Source organism: Manis pentadactyla, chromosome 4 (assembly GCF_030020395.1).
Source record: "Manis pentadactyla isolate mManPen7 chromosome 4, mManPen7.hap1, whole genome shotgun sequence".
In the NCBI taxonomy this organism is placed as follows: Eukaryota; Metazoa; Chordata; class Mammalia; order Pholidota; family Manidae; genus Manis; species Manis pentadactyla.
The window spans coordinates 24,188,612-24,208,955 of record NC_080022.1 but is presented as its reverse complement, the minus strand read 5'-3'; the positions used below and the strand labels follow the sequence as shown (position 1 = coordinate 24,208,955).

The 20,344-nt window shown below is 48.9% G+C and overlaps 1 protein-coding gene across 5 annotated transcripts; it reads right to left on the bottom strand.

Annotated features, from left to right (window-relative positions):
* Nucleotides 1–1,197: 1,197 nt before the first annotated feature.
* On the bottom strand, nt 1,198–20,344 carry LCK (LCK proto-oncogene, Src family tyrosine kinase). Of its 5 annotated transcripts, none has more exons than XM_036885244.2 (14): nt 18,539–18,655; nt 14,405–14,545; nt 9,156–9,265; nt 8,469–8,550; nt 8,196–8,286; nt 7,861–7,959; nt 7,620–7,723; nt 7,337–7,486; nt 6,886–7,038; nt 6,551–6,730; nt 4,544–4,620; nt 4,305–4,458; nt 4,089–4,220; nt 1,198–1,820 (listed from the first exon to the last, which is right to left on the bottom strand). In XM_036885244.2, exons 3-14 carry the CDS (start codon nt 9,258–9,260, stop codon nt 1,618–1,620), a joined length of 1,530 nt encoding a protein of 509 aa, XP_036741139.1. In that variant the 5' UTR covers nt 9,261–9,265; nt 14,405–14,545; nt 18,539–18,655; the 3' UTR covers nt 1,198–1,617. The 5 variants fall into 5 exon arrangements, with proteins under 5 accessions (XP_036741139.1, XP_036741140.1, XP_036741138.1 ...); XM_036885245.2 differs by lacking the exon at nt 14,405–14,545 and adding an exon at nt 18,268–18,357 and having other exon boundaries at nt 18,539–18,653; XM_036885243.2 differs by lacking the exons at nt 14,405–14,545; nt 18,539–18,655 and adding an exon at nt 20,215–20,344.

Here is a 20,344-nt window from a genome sequence, read left to right as displayed (position 1 = left end):
TTTTTCCTCATCTTGCTTCAAACACACTATCATCTTCAGGTATCTTTAATTTTCTCACTTTTGAATGGAAATGTAGGTGTAAAAAATTTTAATTTTCCCCTTTATTATAAGAACAGCACAAGCGTGATGAATACTAACACTTAGCTTCATTGAGAGCAACAAGGAGTGGAGGGGACTCTGGCAAAGGAGAGCTCATGCCGTCTGAAGGGGTGGCTACTAGTCACCTCCATGACCAATGGAATCAAATCTCTTTTTTTCAAGAGAAGGCAGGAATCTTGAGTTTTATGCAAAATCTCCCCAGTTTTATAAATTGACTACTCAGTGTTTTTTAAGATAGCCTACAAGCCATTCTTTTAAAAATGTAAGTCAGATCAAGTCATCTCTCTGCACAAATCCCTGTAGATTATCCCCTTCCCTCAGGACCACCAGTTAACTTCTGAGCCAGCCAGGCACTCCTCTACATTGGGCTGTTCCTTCTGCCCCGTAATACTGCTCACTCCCTCACCTCCAAATCTTTGCTCAAAAGCTACCTTCTCAATGACCACTCTCTTAAAACTGTAAATCTCCCCCAACCATGACGTTCATAATTCCCCTTTCCTTGCTCTGTTTTCTCCTTAACACTTAACTTTGTAGCATACTGCATCATATACTCTTCTGTAATGTTTATTTAGTCTGTCTTCCTTAACTACATTGTAAGCTCCACAAGGGCAGCGACTTTGTTTAATCTACTGTATATCCTATGAGCCCAGTACCATACCTGACACACAGTAGATGTTTAATAAATATTTGTTAAATAAGTGAATGAATTCAATGTTTAAAAACATCCTGAAGATGAATCAAAACTGATGAGGCCAAATACAGCCCTTGAATCAGTAGCTGTAGAAAATGTTTTTGCCCTTATATTATGGTTAGGGGAGGGTCCTGGGACACACTGATTCCTTAAGAGATTCTGGGTAGGGGTAGCCCTTCAACTTTTGGAGTGGGGGCTTGAAGGGGTCCAAAGAGCCCATAGAGCAAGGTGTAGGCATCTCCTTTTGGCCCTCAACATCAGTAGGACTGGAAAAAATTCAGATATCCCCTCATCCCATCTTTCATCCCAATTCAGGGGACTCAGTTTCCATCTTCTGAAACCCTATGTCCCCTTCCAAAGGAAGAGATGGGAGTGGGGAGCAGAGATGTCAAGAGACATTTATTGAGCTCCTGATGTGTGCCAGGCACCTGATGTGTGCCAGGCACACAGAGGTATTAGATAAAGTCCTGGCCCTCAAGGAGCTTCTTGATGACCAGGAAAAAGGAAAAGGGGGCAGGCAGAAGCTGATGTCAATCACAGGCCTTGCTCCTCTCTGGTGGTCTTGGGAAGCAGGAGGACCCAGAAAGGAACAAATTGGACAGGTGTCCAGGACAGATATGCACAGGCCACATGTGTATAAGACACATGTGCAGAGCCCACACAACCACAGAACCCGTGTGTAAGACACAAGAAGTGTATGGGTCACGGGTGGGTGGGATTCATGTGCAGGGTCCATATGCCACATGGGTATGGCACAAGAGCTGCAGCTGCCCCAGCCAGGTAGGCTAGGTGTGGGGAAGGCTCCAGGCCCCGGCCAGCTGGGCCTCTCAGGGCTGGGGCTGGTACTGGCCCTCTGTGGCCGTGAAAAAGTCCTCCAGCACACTGCGCAGGTAGTCAAAGGTGGGCCTGTCCTCTGGGCGCTCTTTCCAGCACAGCATCATGAGGTGGTACAGTTCTTCTGGACAGTTGTCAGGGCGCACCATGCGGTAGCCTCGCTCCAGGTTCTGAATCACCTCAGGATTGGTCATCCCTAGAGGTTGATGGGAGAAACAAGGCTCCAGGCTTTGGAAGCCCACAGACAGGGGTGATGTTCAGAATAGTTAACAACTGGCATGGGATGAGCACCAATCCAAAAGAATCTTCATCAGAGGTAAAGCTGTACTGGGGCACCTGCGAAATGTCAGTGGTGCCACTTGGAGTGTCTGCTATGACTTAGAAAACATATGCATGTCGGCTATGAGGCCATGGTGAGCCACCTTACCTCTTTGAGCCTCAGTTTCCTCATCCGGAATAGTAGCTCCTACCTCATAAGATTGTTATTAGGACTGAATGAGATCATGCATATAAGGCAGAGAGTATAGTGTCTGGAGGAGAGATGTTGCATAGGGAGTATCTGTGATTATTATTCAGTGGGGAAGGCTGGGGTGGTTAGGCCCCAAGGCAGGAGGGGAGCCCCCAGCTAGGACAGTGTTAAGTTCCTTCAGCTTTTTGGACCAGGCCCTAGGGATGCTGCATTAAAAAGTCAGACTGACCTGGGGCCCCAGCAAAGCAGACTCCACATGGGGCAGGGAGGGCGACTACGCTCCTTCAGGACCCAGATGAAATAATTTTGGGGCCACTTCCCTCCCTCTGTCCTGGTCCTGGCGCCCCTGCATGTGTCCCCTAAGAGGAGCTTTTCTGGAAAAATGCATGGTCACATCAGATACATAGCTCCCTGTTTCTAAATTACTCATGTGGCCTCTGGCTTCTCCTTCGGTCTCCTGAGAGAAGACTGTGGCAGGCAGTCCCCAAAGACTAAACTTTTACAGGGTCCTGGAAAAATTTAGATTTTGCCCCCTTTAAAGCTTAGGATTGCACCATGGTCAGTAGAAGCCCCTCTTCCCCAAGCTGTGCCTCTGAGAGGTCTCCAGCAATGGGTCCCTCACATTTCAAAGTCAGGACATTGGAGGACATAAGCCAGGAAATGAAGCACCTGGAGCTGGAGTCAAGGGTGCAAACTTGTAAGTGACACCCAGCCTAAATACAGCCCACAGACCCTAGAGTGTTTTTAAACAATTTGAATCAATCATCGATATTTGGAAATGCACAAATTTTCCTAAAACTACAAGTTTTGGCTTCTCTTGAAAAAAAAGAAAAGATCTGTTTCTAGGGCCCCTGTGTCTTAATAGCAACATCTGCTAGAGGAGTTAGAAGTTCACCCAGGTCCTGTTACTCCCCATTGTCTCCCTGACCCTGATGCACATGTCAGCTGCCATTTAGCATCAGGCTTTCAGTGCCTTTTTTCTTCTACTGGAGAAATTGTCTCTGAGTTCACCCCTATGGGCACAGTGGAGGAGCAGTAAGGGTTCTTGGCAGGATGACTACCTGTGATTCTAGCCCCAGCACTGCCCTTGGACTCTGTGATGGGTCAAGTCCAGGGCAGGGAGGTCCTTCAGGCTCTCACCTGATTCTAAGGTGTCTTTACCTTCCTAGGAGCAAAGCTCTGTGCACATCGCTCTGAGGATGTGGGAAGCATCTGCAGATCTGGCTACTGTGCACTGTGACCTCCCTACCCTGTCTTTGTGTTACAGTTCCTCTCCCCAGAATTTCCTAGCCAGTTCCTTTAAAAAAATTCCACCTGTCTTGGCTGAATTCAAGGGTAAATGACATTGTCCAGGAGATAGAGGGAGGGGTGAGAGAGGGTGGGAATTAGTTGTTTACATGTCTTTCCCACTTTCAAATGGAAAGTTTTAGAGAGAAGGAAAGTCAGTGTTTAGTGAGCCCCTTCTGGGAGTCAAGCTCTCTCACAGTCTTGTTTTCCTATCAGGAAACCAAGGCTCAGAAAAGTGAAGTTACCTGCCCAAAGCCACTTGCCTAAAGTGATGATTAATAATAAAATCTGACACTCTTGGGTGTTTAGTGTGGGCCAGATAGTGTTCTAACCGCTCCTGCTACAGATGGGGAATGAAGGAATGAACTGATCAAAGACAAGCAAAAAGTTAGCATCAGGCAGATCTGTTAAGAAAGGTAAGCCTCTTGCCTTCTAGGCATGATCCTCTTCTCCCACATCAGGCTGCCTGTGTTGAAACTAAAGAAAAGAGCTGGAATTATTGAAGGGAGAGAGAAATCCAGAGACAAAGAGGCTAGCCCTGGGAAATGTGGCACCCGACTGGGGATATTGGAGTCTCACCCCTGAGAAGATGCAGCAGAAAAAGCAGCTAGAAAGTTTCAGATTCTGAGCCTGGGGAGAAGTGAATGGAAAGACATGGATTTGCAGCCCTTCTCCATAACCCTTTCAGTTCCTGCCCTTGGCCCTGACCTGGGTAAGGGATGCGGCCGTGGGTGACGATCTCTGTCAGCAGGATCCCAAAAGACCATACGTCTGACTTGATGGTGAAGATCCCGTAGTTAATGGCTTCTGGCGCCGTCCACTTAATGGGAAACTTGGCCCCTGGCAGGGAGACAGACTGAGGTCATCTGGATCTGCTTGGCCAGACCTTGCAGGCCCCAGGCTTCCCTTACATCCCACACCTACCCTCTTTGGCTGTGTACTCATTGTCCTCAATGAGGCGTGCTAGGCCAAAGTCTGCGATCTTGCAGCTCAGGGTGTCAGACACTAGGATGTTGGCAGCCCTCAGGTCACGATGGATATAATTTCGCTCTTCAATGAATGCCATGCCCTCTGCAATCTGCAGGCCAGGTACAGGTCAGCAGTCCTGGGCCAGATATCTTTGTGACCTGTGCCCATGCCCAGCCCTGCCCCAGCCTCCTTACTTGGGCTGCCATGTCCAAGAGTTTGTTGATGGTCAGCTTGATGCCTGGGGTGGTCTTGAGGAAATCCACCAGGCTCCCTATGGACAGAAGCAAGAGTTGCTGACCCAGGTTGCCCCGGGAGGGAGCTCCCAAGCCCTTCCCCAACTGGGGGTCTAGAAGCAGTGTCTGATGTGTGGAAAGGAAGGGTAAGGGGTGAGAATGGAGGAGTGTATGTTTGGGGTGAGAGTCCCCAGATATGCAAAGGTCTTTTCCCGGGGACCAGGGTAGAGCGTGCTTGAAGGGGCCTGTGATCTTCTTATCAACCCTGGGGTAGAGCCCAAACTCCTTGGCCAGGCATCCAAAGGCCTGCACAGTCCACATTTGCAGTTTCTGCTCTTGGCCTACTCCCACCTCTTTAATTCAACCCACCCTAGACAATTTTAAGATTTTTCACGTAGACCACTGGTTTCTTACCAAAAGTCTCTTTATTCCATCTCCACCTGACAAAAATTCTACTTTTCTTTCACAGCCCAGCTATAGATTATTCCTCTAGGAAGCCTCTTTAGATCCTACTAGGCATAATAAATTACATCATCATCTGTATTCCCCACAGCATGCTGAAACTTTCCTATGGCACAAACTCCAGTTTTCCTAGTTCCCATAACTAAAACGAAGTTTCCCTGATAACAGAAAACTTGTTTTGTCCACCCATGTTCCCAGTGCCCCCTCACAGTAAGCAGCAATAAATGTTTGTTGAATGTATAACATGGAATATGGAAACAGGTCCCTGGGGGCCTGAGGGGCCACCTCTCTGATAGCAGAGGGTGACCAGAAGACCAGTTGCTGGAGTGTAGCTAGTGATCATTGGCCTTTCTCAAGAGATTAAAACTGGGTGAAGAGGGCAGCATCCTGAGTATCTCCACTATGACTGAAGAATTAGTCACCAAAGATAAAGGCTTCAACCAGATGCAACAAATATGTGGACACAAACTGCCATTCCGCCATGTGTCCATGGCAGGTGCTGCTAACCAATTCCAGCAGCACTCACTCTCAGTGAGCTTCAGAATCCTCCTCATCACAGAACTCCAAGCCAACTACCAACTGAAGTTGGCCACAAGAAAAAACCTATCTGCTATTTCCAGAATCCATTAGCCAATTAATACCTTTTTTCCCTTTCCTGAAAGAGGGACAGATCTCCTACAGAGTCACAGCCAGGTAACAACACACTGAACAGTGAGAATATGGCAGGCATTGTTCTGACTGCTCTACATACAGTAACATTTTTAACCTCACAAAGGCCCTGTGAGAAAGTTACTGTTGCTTTATTATCACCATATTTTACTGATAAAGAAACCATAGCAAAGAGAAGTGAGGTAATTAGCCCGAATCCACACAAACATGAAACCTGGATTCTAACCCAGGCAGACAGATCACAGAACCCTTGGTGGCTACTCTGTTATTTCTGGGTGAGCCTGTTTAGATTTCTGCTGTTATACTTAGGGAAACTGAGCACCAGAGGTGGGACAAGAACTTGGCCTGTATCACACAGCAAATCAGTGGCAAAGCTGGGCTCAGAAACTGCTGTCCACCCTCCGGGAGCTCCCACTCTGTCCAACAGCAGACTAAGGGAAGGAGAGGGGCCCAGAACTGAAAAAGGGCTTTGGGACAGATCTGCCCTTCCAAGGCTCAGGGACAAAAGGGAGAGAAATGGGGCCTAGGGACCCACTCATCTCCTGTGATCAAGTGTCCTGAGATCATGGTAGGGCTTTGAGAAGGCAAACACTACTGCAGGTCAGGGAAGATAGCAGGAGAAAGCTCTTCCAGAGCCTGCCACCCTAGGCAGGGCTCCCGGATGACAACCCCCTCTTCTCCTCCGTGGAGGTGAGTCTTTAGGGGCACTGGAAAGCTCCTCTAGAACCCCTCAGCGCTGAACTTGACAAAAAGGCAGATCTCCTCCACCCTCTAGCAGTCAGTGGCAGAGAGGGGCGGCGTCCCGGAGCAGCTGCGCATGGCGGCGGCAGCGCCCACCGTTCTCCATGTATTCCGTGATGATGTAGATGGGCTCCTGGGTGACCACCGCGTACAGCCGGACCAACCGCTGGTGTTGGAGCTGCTTCATGAGGTTGGCCTCTGCGAGGAAGGCGTCGGGGGACATGCTGCCCTGTTTCAGGCTCTTCACTGCCACCTTTGTGTGCCCGTTGTAGTACCCTGGGGCAGGGAGGATGGAATCATCACTCCGTGCCACCGCACCCACAGCCAGGCAGCTGCCCTGAAACAGGACACTGTCATGGGACTCACACGACCTCAGAGGGCGCTTCCCCTTCCCCAACCCCTTCCCTGCGGTCCTGGAGGACCTCACTCACCCATCCACACCTCCCCGAACTGGCCAGCCCCCAGCCGCTCCACCAGCTTCAGCGTCTCCCTGGGAACCTCCCACTCGTCCTCCCACCACGGCTTCTGGGGCTTCTGCGTCTGGCAGGGGCGACTCAACCGCGTGCACAAACCATCCGGAGCATCTGCGAGGGCCAGGGAGGTGAGCAGGGCTGTCAGTACGGCAGGACTCGGGTGCCCCCACCCAGTCCCCACCTCGCCAAGTCCCTGTACAGGGGAAATGGACTGGCAGGGGAGGTGTGGGGCTGTCACCCGACACCTGGGGTTGTAGGGTACCGCACCTCATCTACTTGGGGAATGAAGAAGCATACTGAGAGATGGGTGGTGGTCTCCCTGAGAGGGACTTGGAAGGGGGGGGTCAGGCTGATAGGGCACAGGTGCAGGAGCCTCGGGAGCACATCCGAGGGGCCCCCAGGGGCTCACTGGTGTAATGGCGGACCAGCTCGTGCAGGCCGGGAAAAGTGATGCGCGGGGAGATGTAGAAGCCGCCTTTGTCCAGGTTACGGATCTTGTAATGTTTCACCACCTCTCCCTGGTTCTGGTCGAAGTCCCGGACCGACAGGGAAAATGAACCTGAGTGAAAGAACGTGTGAAACACCAACGAGGGAAAGGAGTGTGGTTCGGCGCCAAGCCCGGGGCTCTCCGGCCGTCCGGCCCCGCCCCCGCCCCGCCCCGCCCCGCCCCGCCCCGCCCCGCCCCCACTCACCCGCCGTGCTCTCGCTTTCCCGGATCAGGAAGGAGCCGTGCGTGTTCCCGGGCGCCAGGAGCTGCCTCTCAGCGTCCCTGCGGCTGAGGTTCTTGAAGAACCAGCTGCGCAAGGAAGTCGTCTGTCGGTCCGTTCTTCCTCCATCACCCCCAAGCATTCACTACCACCCCAAGAGCATCCCTCCCCTGCTCCGGGATCCTTAGATCTGCTCCCACTCAACCCCACGACGAGTCCCACTCACGGTTCAGGCTCCAGGCTGTTGGCTTTCGCGACGAAGTTGAAAGGGATGAAACCTTCCTGACCAGTGGTCAGGGACTGTGCCTTCCACCACTCGCCGATCCTGCGCGACAGCGGCAGTCAGCGTGGTCTGCTGAGCTGTGGACTTGGCTGGAAATCCTCAGAGCCCCCAGTTAGGCCATGCCGCTCCACCCTCCCGCTCAGCACTCCGGAGCCTCCCATTTTATCTCAGGGGCACCCACTGCAAGCCAGTCAGGGGCTGGAGGGCTGGGCACCAGGATCCCACTCCCTCACACATTCCCCTAGGATAAGGATGGGTGGTGTGGAGGGGGCACTCACTGTTCCAGGATGCGGAGCTGTTCGCCCTTCTCGAAGCCCAGGTCTCCGTCGTGAGAGGGCTCATAGCTATGCAAGGCAATAACCAGGTTGTCTGTAAAAACAGGAGGTGTCATGGGGAACCAGCCTGGAATAGGCTGAGAGCATGGGGTTCAAGAGGTACAGGGCAGCAGGCTAAGAGCACAGCACAGGACAGAGGGTAGATGGGAAGGAGGTGGAGGCCAACCAGGAAGGATCCACAGGCCTTATCTTCCAGGCCCTGCTGGTTGAGGTTACCTTGCAGTGGGGAGGCTGGGGGATTGGAGCCCTCATAAGTGACCAGTGGATCCCGAACCTCAGAGCCATTCCGGATGGGCAGCTGTGTGGTCGGGGGTGAGAGTGGCATCAGAGAGCAGGTCTGACTATGGTCAGACCCTGGCTCCCCTCTGATAGAGAGCCCAGACACGAGTACTGCCGTTTTGAATAAGCCCACTCGCCATCTCAGAGACCTAGGTTTCAGTTTACTGAGGCTACAAGCATTCTCCGGAGGACACGTCAGCAAGCCACAAGCCCACCTTTTCCCTGACCTGTCCCCTCAAAAGCCCGCCAAAAAACCCAGCCATAAAAAGACTCTTAGCCTGTAAAAGACGCCTTCTTTGCTCTGCTCACCAGAACAGAGAGGTGCCTCTCAGTTTTAGCAATAAACCTGCCTGGACTGTTGAGTTCACGTCCCTTCTTTTCCTTTACCCTCCCCACCATTTTGCTCTCCACTTCTCCAGCCTGGCTGGGTCTTATCCCAGAATTTGCCAACTACTTGCTGTGTGTCCTTAGGAGAGTTCTTTCCCCTCTTGGTTCTCTTTTCCTTTCTGTATTCCAGAGGAGAGGGCCCCTCTATTACTTCAAGGACCTATATGCGTGGTCCATTTCTTCTGGGTCGTGCACTCCACCCAACTCCCTCAGCAAGCCCCCTGTCTCGCCTCTTACCATGGCCTTGCTATCCAGCGGGACTATAGGGTAATGGCAGTTCTCACATACATCGATGTTTTCCATCCAGTCATCTTCAGGGTTTGAGCTGCAGCTACAGCCCATGGTCCCTGAGTGAAAGGAGAGGGAGCTGAAGGGGCCCCCGCAAGATCTACTTCCCCAACACCAGACATCCTAGGGCCTTGCCCTGGGAATTTCCAGAAGTACCTGAGATTGTCAGACTCCCAGCCCCCATTCACCAGCCTCAGAAAAGCTGAAATGGGGTCCTAGCCCCTAACCAAGCTCCTCTGAGCCGCCAAGCCACAAGTAGTCACACAAGGCCCAGGCTGAGCCCTAGGCCCCGCCCTCCCACCTGGGATGGGCAAACCGCTACAGGCACCTTTGTTAGTCTAGTTGCCCACTTCCTGCCTCTTCCCCCATCCCCCCCATGGGGGACTACCTGTTAGAGATCACACAAACTTCCCCAAGCCCCAAGGAGGCCTAAATTTTGATCTTCCCCTCCCAGACAGGTGTGTGCATCCCACCTCCTAATTACAATTTCCGTCTCCAGCCAAGGAAGCTGAATAAGAGATTTGTGCTCCCTAATGTCAGCCATCAGGCCTCTGACTGGCCCCACAGGTGCTCTCTTTTGTCCAGCTACTGAACTCTAGGCATCTGAACCTTAAAGGCTTAGCTGCACAAACTCTTCTTTAGAGGGTCATTTCTGCTTCTCCCCAGCAGAAAACCCCTCAGTCACCTACTTGGCCATAATCTTCTTATTTGTTTGCTTGCTTTAGCAGTGGAAACTTTTTGTCTGATGAAATCAAGCAGAACAGCATAGATAAAGCAGGTGAAAGTGGAGCTATTCTGCCTAAAGCGGAATGGGTACCTCACTCTGATGTGGCGCCTCCTTCCCTAGGGCTACTCCTTAGAACTTCCTGGAAAGCACTAAAATTTAACTTACTGCACATCCAAGACCCTTTAATATCAAGATCAAGTCATCCTCCTAGTCTATTCTGCTATACACGCACACACACACACACACACACACAAGTGCTCTCACCCACACACTCACACAGCTTTATTTGTGAACTATTCTTGCCTTTCCTAAACACCCCACACTATCACACTATTTTCTTATGCCAGTGCCTTTGCACATGTGTTTTCCCTGCCTTGGAGAGCTCTCTTTTGTCTGTCTACTAAGCTCTAACCCAACCTTCAAGCCTAAGTTCAAGTATCACCTACTCTGTGAAGCCTTCCCAAAGCTCTTTGCTCCTACAACATTCTGCTCAGACCATAACCATCACCATAGGCACTGAGGGCCATTATTAGACTGATTTATGTCTGTCCTACCCCTCGATGTCAGGGGATTCATCAAGAACAGAAGCTGTGTTTTCCTTACCTGAATGCTCCAGCACCCAGAACTAGTTGTCCTTAATAAATGTTGACTGGTATGAGGAGGGTTAATGCACAGATTCTCCCAATTGTAAAGGGCTTAGAAACCCCCAAGACTAACCTCTGATTTTCGATGAGCAAATAAAGGCCCAGAGAGGCCCGATTAAACTCATACAACCTATTTGGGGCAGAACAAAGCTAGAGTTGCTTATCCATGCTGGGACCAAGGGGAAGTGGGGAGCAGTAGAGGTTTTTTGGTTAACAAGACTTAAGGGTATGTATGTCAATTATACCTCAGTCTGAAAAAATAAAAAAAGATTTCAAGGATAGGCCCTGGAGTCAGAGAGACCTAAATTCAAATCCCGATCCTGACACTTACTCTGTGACTTTGTTGAAATTATTCTTTCTTCTCTCACTTTTCCTTTTCTATCAAATGGGATCATCACCCCTTCCTCATAAGCTTACATAAATGTTAGCTTAGTTTAGAGCTTACAAAGACTTCCACAAGTACCTATTCTGCCCTACAAAACTGCTGTTTTGGAGGGTGGGAGAATGGGACTGGTAAATAATCCTTTGCTTTAAGCTCATGTTTCTTAAACTAAGATACTCGTAACCTCTTACAGATATAAGAAATCAAAGATGAGCATCATCCCAGCGCATGAGTGGGGCACATATTCACTCTTGCCCCTACTGTGAGAAGTCCTGGAAAGGGTAGGGGAGACAACTGAGAAATCCTGCTGGCTAGAGTCCACCCATCTTTGACTGTAAATGGCTTTTTGATTGCTAATTTTATTATGTCTAAAAACGGATTAGCAACCAAAGCCTCCAGAAAAGGATTGATAACAACCTGGAATGAGCCTAAGATGAGCTAAGCTTCTAGTTAGGTTGTGAGCACCCTGTTGTTTGTGATATTCAAACAGGCTTTGGAAAACCACAGGAAGGTTATATTGTAGAGAGAATGCCAGATAGAGTATGGACTGAGGTCGGTAAGATCCTTCCGGGCTTGACATTCTTGGAGGCTTCAGAAAAGGGTAACAGGAAGAAGAAAAGGTTTGGGACTGTGAAAAGGGGATGAACTGGAGAGCAGTAGTGAGGAGAAGCCAATGGAATGGACAGACAGCGTCAGGCTGGAGATCACAGGCCTGGAAGTTAGTACCTGGTCCAGGTTGGAGTCATGTGGGGAGGGAAAAGGAGCCACAAAGTCTTGGGCTGAGGTCCAGGAGAGCCTGCAGGCAGGACCTATCTCCTGAATTGAACCTGGGCGTACCAGGGGGGACCTGATATCCCAAAGACTGGGGCCAGGAGTGAGAAAAAGTCAAGCTGTGTTAAATTAAGCCAAGAGATCTTACCACACTGATAGATAGTGACTGCAATGGGATATGGGGGGAGGTGGGGGCTCGATAATATGGGTGAATGTAGTAATCACATTGTTTTTCATGTGAAACCTTCATAAGAGTGTATATCAATAATACCTTAATTAAAAAATTGTAATAGAAAAAAATTAAGCTAAAAGGAATTCTGTGACTCTCCAGGTATCTGACCTCTGATGTGTCCTCTGTAGGTTGTTTGGAGCTCTCCTTCCAGCTGCAGATAGCAGATCCTGCCCTCTATGGAAGTGTGAGCTTTGTAGTGCAGAAGCCTAGCAGCAATCATAAGAACCCATTTCAGTGAAGCCAGAATTATTTTGGTGAGTGGCTCCTAGCTATGGGAGCTACATGCTCCTGAAAGGCCCCAGGTGATGTAGGAGGCCTGCAGGTTATTTTAATATTTCAAAAATCTGAAGGGACATGGTACTGTGATTTATTTCTTAGTTTCACAAATTGTATTATTATTTCTTCAATGCATACTTAAAGTCTCTGATTAAAATAGGAACTAGAAAACAAGAAAATTAGTACCTAAACGAGGTAAAAACTTCAAAATTATGAGATCCACGGCATGGGTATGGGGTGGGGAGGAGAAGTACGTCAGGGGGAAGGCAAAGAATCCTTGGGAAGGAAGAGTTCTCCCCTACTCTTCACTCCCTGGGAAGTCTAAAGGGGGTGGGAATTCTGGGAGGTCATGAATATGGGGCACGGAGGCAGGTCTGACAGAGGTTCATCTCCATCAAAAATTTAATCATTGCACTGTTAACAAAGGCCTTCTCTCCAAGACAATCCCTCTATCAAAAATGCACATTTCTGAATGTACATTTACCTGACTGGGGAAAGCAAGTCCATGCGTATGGAGATGTATGACTTGATGAGCTTTGTGTTTATGTGTGCATACTCTGGATTTATATGCATCAGTGTGTGTAAATGGATGTGTAATAGAATGGGATGTGCACGGTTGTGCCTGTCCTTATGTAATTGTGAGGTCATAAAATCATATATCTATTTATATAAAATGTGGGCCCATCCTTCTGGTCTTTGTTTGACAAAGATTGTTGGGTAGCTGAAATAATCTAACCAGGTTAATAAATGAGGTCATTAGTAAAAAGAAAATCAAAATTAAAGCTTAATATAAATTTCTCATTGTCAGAAAGAAAGAAAAATAGAAGGAGAAGGAGAAGGAGAAGAAGGAAAAGAAGAAGGAGAAACAGATCCAGAGAATCCCCAGGGCTCTCAGAACCAGTAAGAGGGTAGATTCTGTGGTGAATGAAACAGGACATTCTCTTTTCCCAACTCAGGAACTCATGATCAATTGCAGGAATTTTGTAGATTCTAGACCTCCTCTGACTAGGGTCTGTAATGTTCTTGGTCAAACTCAAGGCTGCCAGGGGTCTACAGAACACTTTGTGCCAATTATAAAGGGCCACCCCTCCTTAGGATTTCAAACTCAGAGAGTGGAGTGAGGGCTAGATTTTAGTCCCCAGCCCTCCTTGCTCTCAGCAGTGTCCCGCACACAGAGTGGCCCTGTTTCCACTATGTAGAATTGATCATAAGCCCCAGGCTACATTAAGCTCCTGGACTAGATTTTCTGATCCCAGGATTGTTTAAGAATCATATCATAAGGAGTTCTGATTCTTGCCAACTTGTTTACTTTTATTAACTCCATAGACATTATCTCACCTGCCTTAAATGTTTTGTCCCTTTAAAAAAAATATTTAAAAAAAAAGGTAACACTTTTCATTTTCCTCCCCTAAACCTATTTATTCATTTATTAAACATTCTTTCCAAAATGTGTGCCAGCTTTTTTGCCGGTGTTTCTCAGGCTAATGCTTTTAAGTCAAGAGCAGGCAGGCTTTACCTGTCAAATCACTGTGTTGAATACTTGAAACCAACGTAATATTGTATATCAATTAAACTTCAATTTAAAAAAGAGTAGGCAGGTTCTTTTGTAGAGTATTGTGGTACTCTGGGCCACCTTGTGGCAAAATCTGTCAGGAATAATTTAAAACATTTTCTTGGCCTTTTTCTTTGTCCAAGGTTGGCAAAATTGCATATTTACGTACGTTCAGTGAAGAGCCTGAGCTGTGGATGCCTGCACAGAACTGTCAGCACACCCTAGACTCAGGGTTGGCAGGCATGGTAAATAATTTCTAGTGGGTAAAACAGGATGTGACCTGAATTCCTTCCTATTTAATATGATATACTTTTGAATGAAGACTGTGAGTTCAAGGAGTTCACAAAACAGAGAACAGAAAGATAAGCCTTCTCTTATATGCAAACAAGATGGATTTATCACGAACTGGGAGTAGCTTGAGTACAGAACTGATTCTGCTAGTTAATTATTGCCATAAATAAGGGCTATGGAGCAATTATTCTAAAACTGATATTTTTGGTAGAGATCCTCCAACTAGTAACTTGCATGAACCTTGTAATGCTTCTTAATGAGTCTCCACCCTTTTGTACCTCTGTGTGCATTTGGGGGTTTTATCAGGATGGGGCCTTACTCACAGTCTGGCAAGCCATGCTGCTTTATTCAAATTTCTGGGAGTCTGCAGCTCACCCTGTCCATGCCATAGTGAGCCAAGTTCAGTCCCCAGTCACTTACTGACAAGTTACTAAACCTCTCTAAGCCTCCCTCCATTTCTTGATCTGCAAAATGGGAATAAAAATAGGACCAGCGTGTAGGGCTGTTGTGAGCATTATATGTGAGATATAGATGAACCCATATAATAAAATACTTAACACAGGGCTTGGTACATAGTTAGGACTAAATAAATGAAAATAGTTGTGATTTTAGGCTAGCACGGGCATTTCATTACACCAATCTTAAACATTTTCCAGACTGATAATTGATAAAGTTATAAATCATTTTCATTTTCCTGTGCGAATTTGGCTCTTCTGCAGACCACATTTTCACCTTTGATATATTTACCTAGAATGGAAACTTCACTGTCCTAAATGGAAAACCAGCATCATGAGCCATAAACAGAAATCAGTACACATTAAAATAAACACATACTATAATACATAAATTTACATTTGTAAATGTGTGTTCCTTACCCCCTAAAATCACTCACCCACACCAGTGGTGGGCAGGCCATTTTTTGGGAAAGTGCTGCACGCACTTCAAGACAAAACTTTGGGCTTGGGCTTCCGTCAGTGAGTTAGAGGAGGCACAATTTTCTTAACTGGCCAGCCTATCAACAAAAATGTAATGGGTACCTCTTGTGTGCCAGATGCTGATCTAGCACTGGGGACATAGAGGTGAACAGATAGATAGATTCCCATCCTCTTGACCATGCTCTTTGTGACAAAGTAGGGTGCTCCTCTGTTGGTTACTTCATTTGCACAGGAGGCTATAGGCCTGTCTTAAGCTTGCTGACTGGTAATGTCTGCAACTCCCGACAACACTGGCAACACGAAACAGCAATACTTGCCAGGAAGTCGCATCTCAAAATCACCACCATTAGCCAACTTAATGTTTAGCTAAAACCATAGATCTCCATGTATTGACATGGAAAGATATCCTGGATATAATATGGCAAGCAAGTTAGCAGAAGAGAATCCTGAGTATAAGTCTTTTGCATCTAAATATGCATATATCGGGGATTATTTTAAGCCAGGTTCTGCACTAAGCCTTTATTTGCCTGATTTTATGTAATTCTCATAATAATCCTATGAAGTAAGTGCTATTATTATCTCCATTTTACAGATGCAAAAACTGAGGCACCAACAGGGTAAAGTGATTTGTCTGAGGCCTCATAGCAAACAAATAAGTGGTGGAGCGGCAAGTTGAGGTCTACTTGCCTCTAGAGACCAGGCTTTTTTTTACCTGCTACGCTTTTTAGCAGCCATATGCAGGGAAATCTGGAAGGACTCACACCAAATTATTCACAGTGAGCACATCCCAGAAGTGAGATTGGAGGGGGCTGTGTCTCTTTAGATGCCTCTGTAATATTTGCATTTTTTAAAAAGGCCAAATGCTAATTTTGTAATTGAAAAACAAAAAACAGCAAGACTAACACCAGCGCAAAAACTTGGCCAAGGTACAGGATCATTTCAGGCAGATCAACCGCACAGCCTGCCATTGCATTCCTCTCCTTGTCTTGAGTTGTAGACATGGAATAGGTGATACAGGAAAAACGGTTCTCCAATCAAGGAAGTTTGGGAAACACTGGGTCTGACAAAACAGTCATTCTCCCTCTCCCCAGGTACTTTCAGAGGCTGAACAAGCTAACATTGACTGTGAAGTCTATATGGGACAGTCCGTAACTGAGGCCATGCTGATTTGACCCCAGAACCTTTTCCTTGCCAGGACCCCATGGAACTAGTATTCTTTAGGACAAACGTTGGGAATGCAGCTCCAGATATTTTAAAACCAGCATTGAAGTTGGTTGTTAGAGGCTATGTCCCTGAATGGTACTTGGTCCTGCCTGTTCCCATCCCACTCACACACCCAGTTCCCCTCAGCATTGCTTTCACTGAACTGAGCTTGGCCTTGAAGCCTGTCAACTTGTGCACATGTGTTTGGATTTGTAGGATCCAGTGTTGTATGTGGAGTGCCTGCCTCTGCCTCTGCACATAGATGCATGTGTATATTTTCTAATGGTGACATGTATGGTATCTGGGACAGGGAGACTGTGGTGTGTGTGTGTGTGTGTGTGTGTGAAGTTGTGTGTGGGACTCTCTTCTAAGGTAGACACTGTAGTGCAGGCTAGAATTCTCACACCCACTACACGCAGGAAACCAGCTCATTTGTGAAGCCATACCACAAGTGTTGAGGGGCTGGGAGGTTCACTGGCCTGCCAAGGTGCTGAGTGGGAGTAATTTTGGGTGTGGACAGTCCCCATTTTGGTGCACCATTTTCAGGAGGAGGGAGTGCCTAATTTCTGTTAAGCACCAACTATATGTCAGGTATCCTCCAGGGCACATCATAGTTACTATTTTCTCTCTGATGCCCCACAGCAGTCTGTAAAGGAGGGGCTTATTATTGCCTCTTTAAATTAATGCCTCTTTTTTGCATTTAAATGCAAACTGGATAAGTAAACTGGACTTTGGAGAGGTGAAACCACTTGTTCAAGGAAATGGCAGAACCGGAATTATTCTTGGGTTGCCTAACTCTGAAACACATGTTCTTTGCACCACACTATACCAGTGGTGCTCCTGTGTTGGGCTGCTCAGGTCTGGTACCCAAGAAACAGAACCCAGGCAGAGGCTTCATGTTTTTCAGATGCCCTCCAGAATGGGTCTCTGTCTTTCTCAAGACTACCTTGACTCTTCCAGGAAGCCTCCAGGTTACCTAAGGGGAGCCTTCTCTCCTCTGAGCCTTCAGCTCATTCTCTTGCCCATCATCTGGCCCTTTTTCCCTTTGAGAAGAACCTCTATCCCTGAGCCCTGAGGGCGAGGGACCCTGAATTGTCTATCAGCCCAGGCTGGATGGGGGGCCCAGCTCCTGCCTGTCCAGGGTACAGATGAGCACAGGGAGAGACACCAGCCCCCACACAGGCTGCAGGCCTTCGAGCTGGGGACAGGAGAAAGGCTGGGACTTGCTGACTAGGTGGAAATTGTGCGTCAAGAAAAACTCCAATGGTGGAGGATGGGGCAGGGGAAACCTGGAAAGTCTGGCTCAGGTGGAGACTCCCCGCAAAAACTGAAGGCCCAAGATTAGAAAGTAAATGGGTGCACAGGTGGCTGACTGCCTTCCTGGGCCTCTACCTTCCTGGGGTCTGAGGCAGGGATCAGCAGGACCAACTGGCCCTATACATGCCATGTGTGTGTGGCTGACGTGGGGGGGAGAAAGGAGAGGTGGGGAGGGCATCCTGTGGCACTTGGCAGGGGCAGGAATGGCAGCTTTCCAGATGGACGTTTAGATGGCCCTCACCCAGGGCCAACTGCACCCCTGTCCATGACAAAAATAGCCCTTCCTCTCACCTTCTCTCCTCATTCTTTCCGTTTTGATTTCCCAATGTCCGGCCAGGTCAGATACTACCGCCCTGGAGGCCCCATCCCAGATGACAAATGTGCCCTCACATGTCCATCTGCCCCTATCAGAAGACTCCTCCCTCTCTCAAGCCAGTCTGGTCACTGAGGCTCAAATCTCTTCTCACGTGTCCATCTGGATGCTCTGGGTCACTCCTCTCTCTCTCAGGAGATTCTTGTCACTGGGTTTGCCTGGGCAACCAGGTCCCTGACTCAACCTGCACCATGGAGCAGTCGCAGCCTAGACATCGCCTTTTCCCAGGGTGCGGCTCGCCACTGCCTTGCTGAGCCTCTGTGGGGAGGGAGTGCCTCGCTCTCCCTGGGCCTCAGGAGACTCATCCACCATGGGATGAGGGACTAGACTTGGGGACTGCTGAAGGCCTTTTTAATACCTGATAGTCCATGTGCCAGATCTCCAAGAAAGTGCTCCCAGTGAGGTGGGGCCTGATGGCAGACAGTGTGGCAATGGCAAGAGCCAACAGCTATGCAGGAAAGAGGTCATCCAGCTGACTGCATGTCCCACCTGACCCCCAGCAAGATTTTTCTGTGCCTTAGTCTGAAGGGCTGCTGCATAGCTAGGGAGTCTGGCCTCATACCCAACTGCAGCCCTCTGCTGTCAGGCCCCACCACAGCCCCTAGACCCCTGTTCCCAGTACTCCTTACCTGCCCAGCCCAGGAGCCCTCTGGCCCCATTCACATGGTCCTCCTGGCCTAGCCGGGCTGCCCAGACACGGTTTCAGCTCCCCTCGCCGTCGTAGCCACCGCCTGTCTCCGTGCACCCACGTCCCACCCTGACTTCCTGCCTCCTCCTGAGGGCCCCGCAGCCAACCGGGCCCCAGCAGCCCAACCACAAGCCTCTAGCACCCCAAGCTTCCTGCTGCCATAGCCCCCTGCCCCTCAGCCCCTAGGAATCTATGCAGCTCCTGGTCAGGATGGCACTTGGAGGTGAAGGAAGGATGGAGCTTCCCTCCTGCCGCCAGGTGCACCTGGACAAGAGAGTCAAGGGCAGCCTTTATATTCCCCAACCAGCAAGGAGCTGCCACACATTCATGTTCAGTGAAAGGCAAGTAGCACTTCTGTCATGGGCTGAGAGCTGAGTGACCCTCTTACTACAGTCTAAGAGCAAAGGTAACATCCCTTCAGAGTCAGAGGAGAAGACACTAACCCTGTTAAATATTTGGAGGGCAGAACACCCTTGTACAGTTAGATGTCAGGCTAACTCAGCTGCTGTAGTGAGCACAAAACAATAGTCATGTCATCTCAGGGCACAGGACAACAACTTTTTTTATAGTCAGGAGGTAGGTTAGCACCCTTCTTACAGATAGAATGCTAGACAACAAGCTTTTTCAAGAAGCAGGCAGGACACCCCCGTGTCTTCACAAGGGCAGAGTAACAGCCTCTGTGTGAGCAGAGGGCTGAACAACACCCACTAACCGTGCTTGGAGAGTAGGGCAACACTTTTAACTCACATAGAGGCAAGACCACAGCCTCTGTTAGAGGTGCAGGGCCTGGAACTATCTCCTGCAACAGATGGAAGTCAGAACAAACACGCCTGCCCAGGCCCGCAGGTGCAGGCAGTTGACTGGCAGGACTTGGTGTTACAGGCAGGAGGCAGGAACCTTGTCACTAGCAGCAGGCAGACCAAGAATCGCCCCTTCCCCTGGGGCCAGGCTGAGGGTGGCACCCTTCAAAGGCTGAGGTCCAGGTCCCCAGTGTTATGAGGAACTCCAGGTGGCTTCTACTGGGCCCAAGAGCTGGGTCTTGCCCCTCAGGAGGGAAGCATAAATACATCACCACAGCCTGGGCCTACACTGAGCAAGCAGGTTGGGGGAGGGGAGCCCACAGAGCATTGTTGGGGTTTCTGAGGTGGAAGCCGATGTTGTATGCACCTCAGCTGCGGAGGGAAGGGGGAGACAGGAAATGGGTGGGGGGGAGAGGAAGCCTGAGTTGGAAAGTCAAACAGGGTAACACAGAAACAAAGGCTGAGAGATACAAAGTAAAAACCTACAGAGTGACTCAGAGCCCAGAGTCCTGGCTGCAGGGGCCAGCACCCCTTGCTGTAAACCTCAACTCTTCACAGTCCTCTCTGGGCCTGGGCACAACAGTAATTCCACTAGTGGTGATAGTAATGATGAACAATAAATAGTTAACATTTTGAGTGCTTTACTGGGTATTATCTCACTTAAGACATATGCAACTCCTTGTGGAGTGAGAATTAGCATTTCTGTTTGAGAAGAAAACAGATTCAAGGGTTAAGGGACCTCCTCAAGGTCTGATAGATGTGAATGGTGGAGCTGGCTTTGAACCTGTTCAGATCCTGCCCTCTGCTGCCCATTTACCTGTCACCTTCCATGGACAGTGATTTAGGATTTTAAGTTCTTTCTCGGGTCTGATCCTGATGAGATAGAGATCTGGAGCTGTGGGGGAGATAGGGATCCATCAGTTCCTCTCCAGTGCCAGCCCAGGCCC

Bases quoted from the DNA above. Each gene is read 5' to 3' on its own strand.
- LCK (XM_036885243.2), bottom strand. From the start codon at position 9,260: ATGGGCTGTAGCTGCAGCTCAAACCCTGAAGATGACTGGATGGAAAAC. The intron at 8,287-8,468 runs GTAACCTCAACC...CTGTTTTTACAG, and splicing joins CCCAGCCTCCCCACTGCAAG to ACAACCTGGTTATTGCCTTG. The intron at 7,487-7,619 runs GTGAGTGGGGGC...TCTTTCACTCAG, and splicing joins GGAAAGCGAGAGCACGGCGG to GTTCATTTTCCCTGTCGGTC.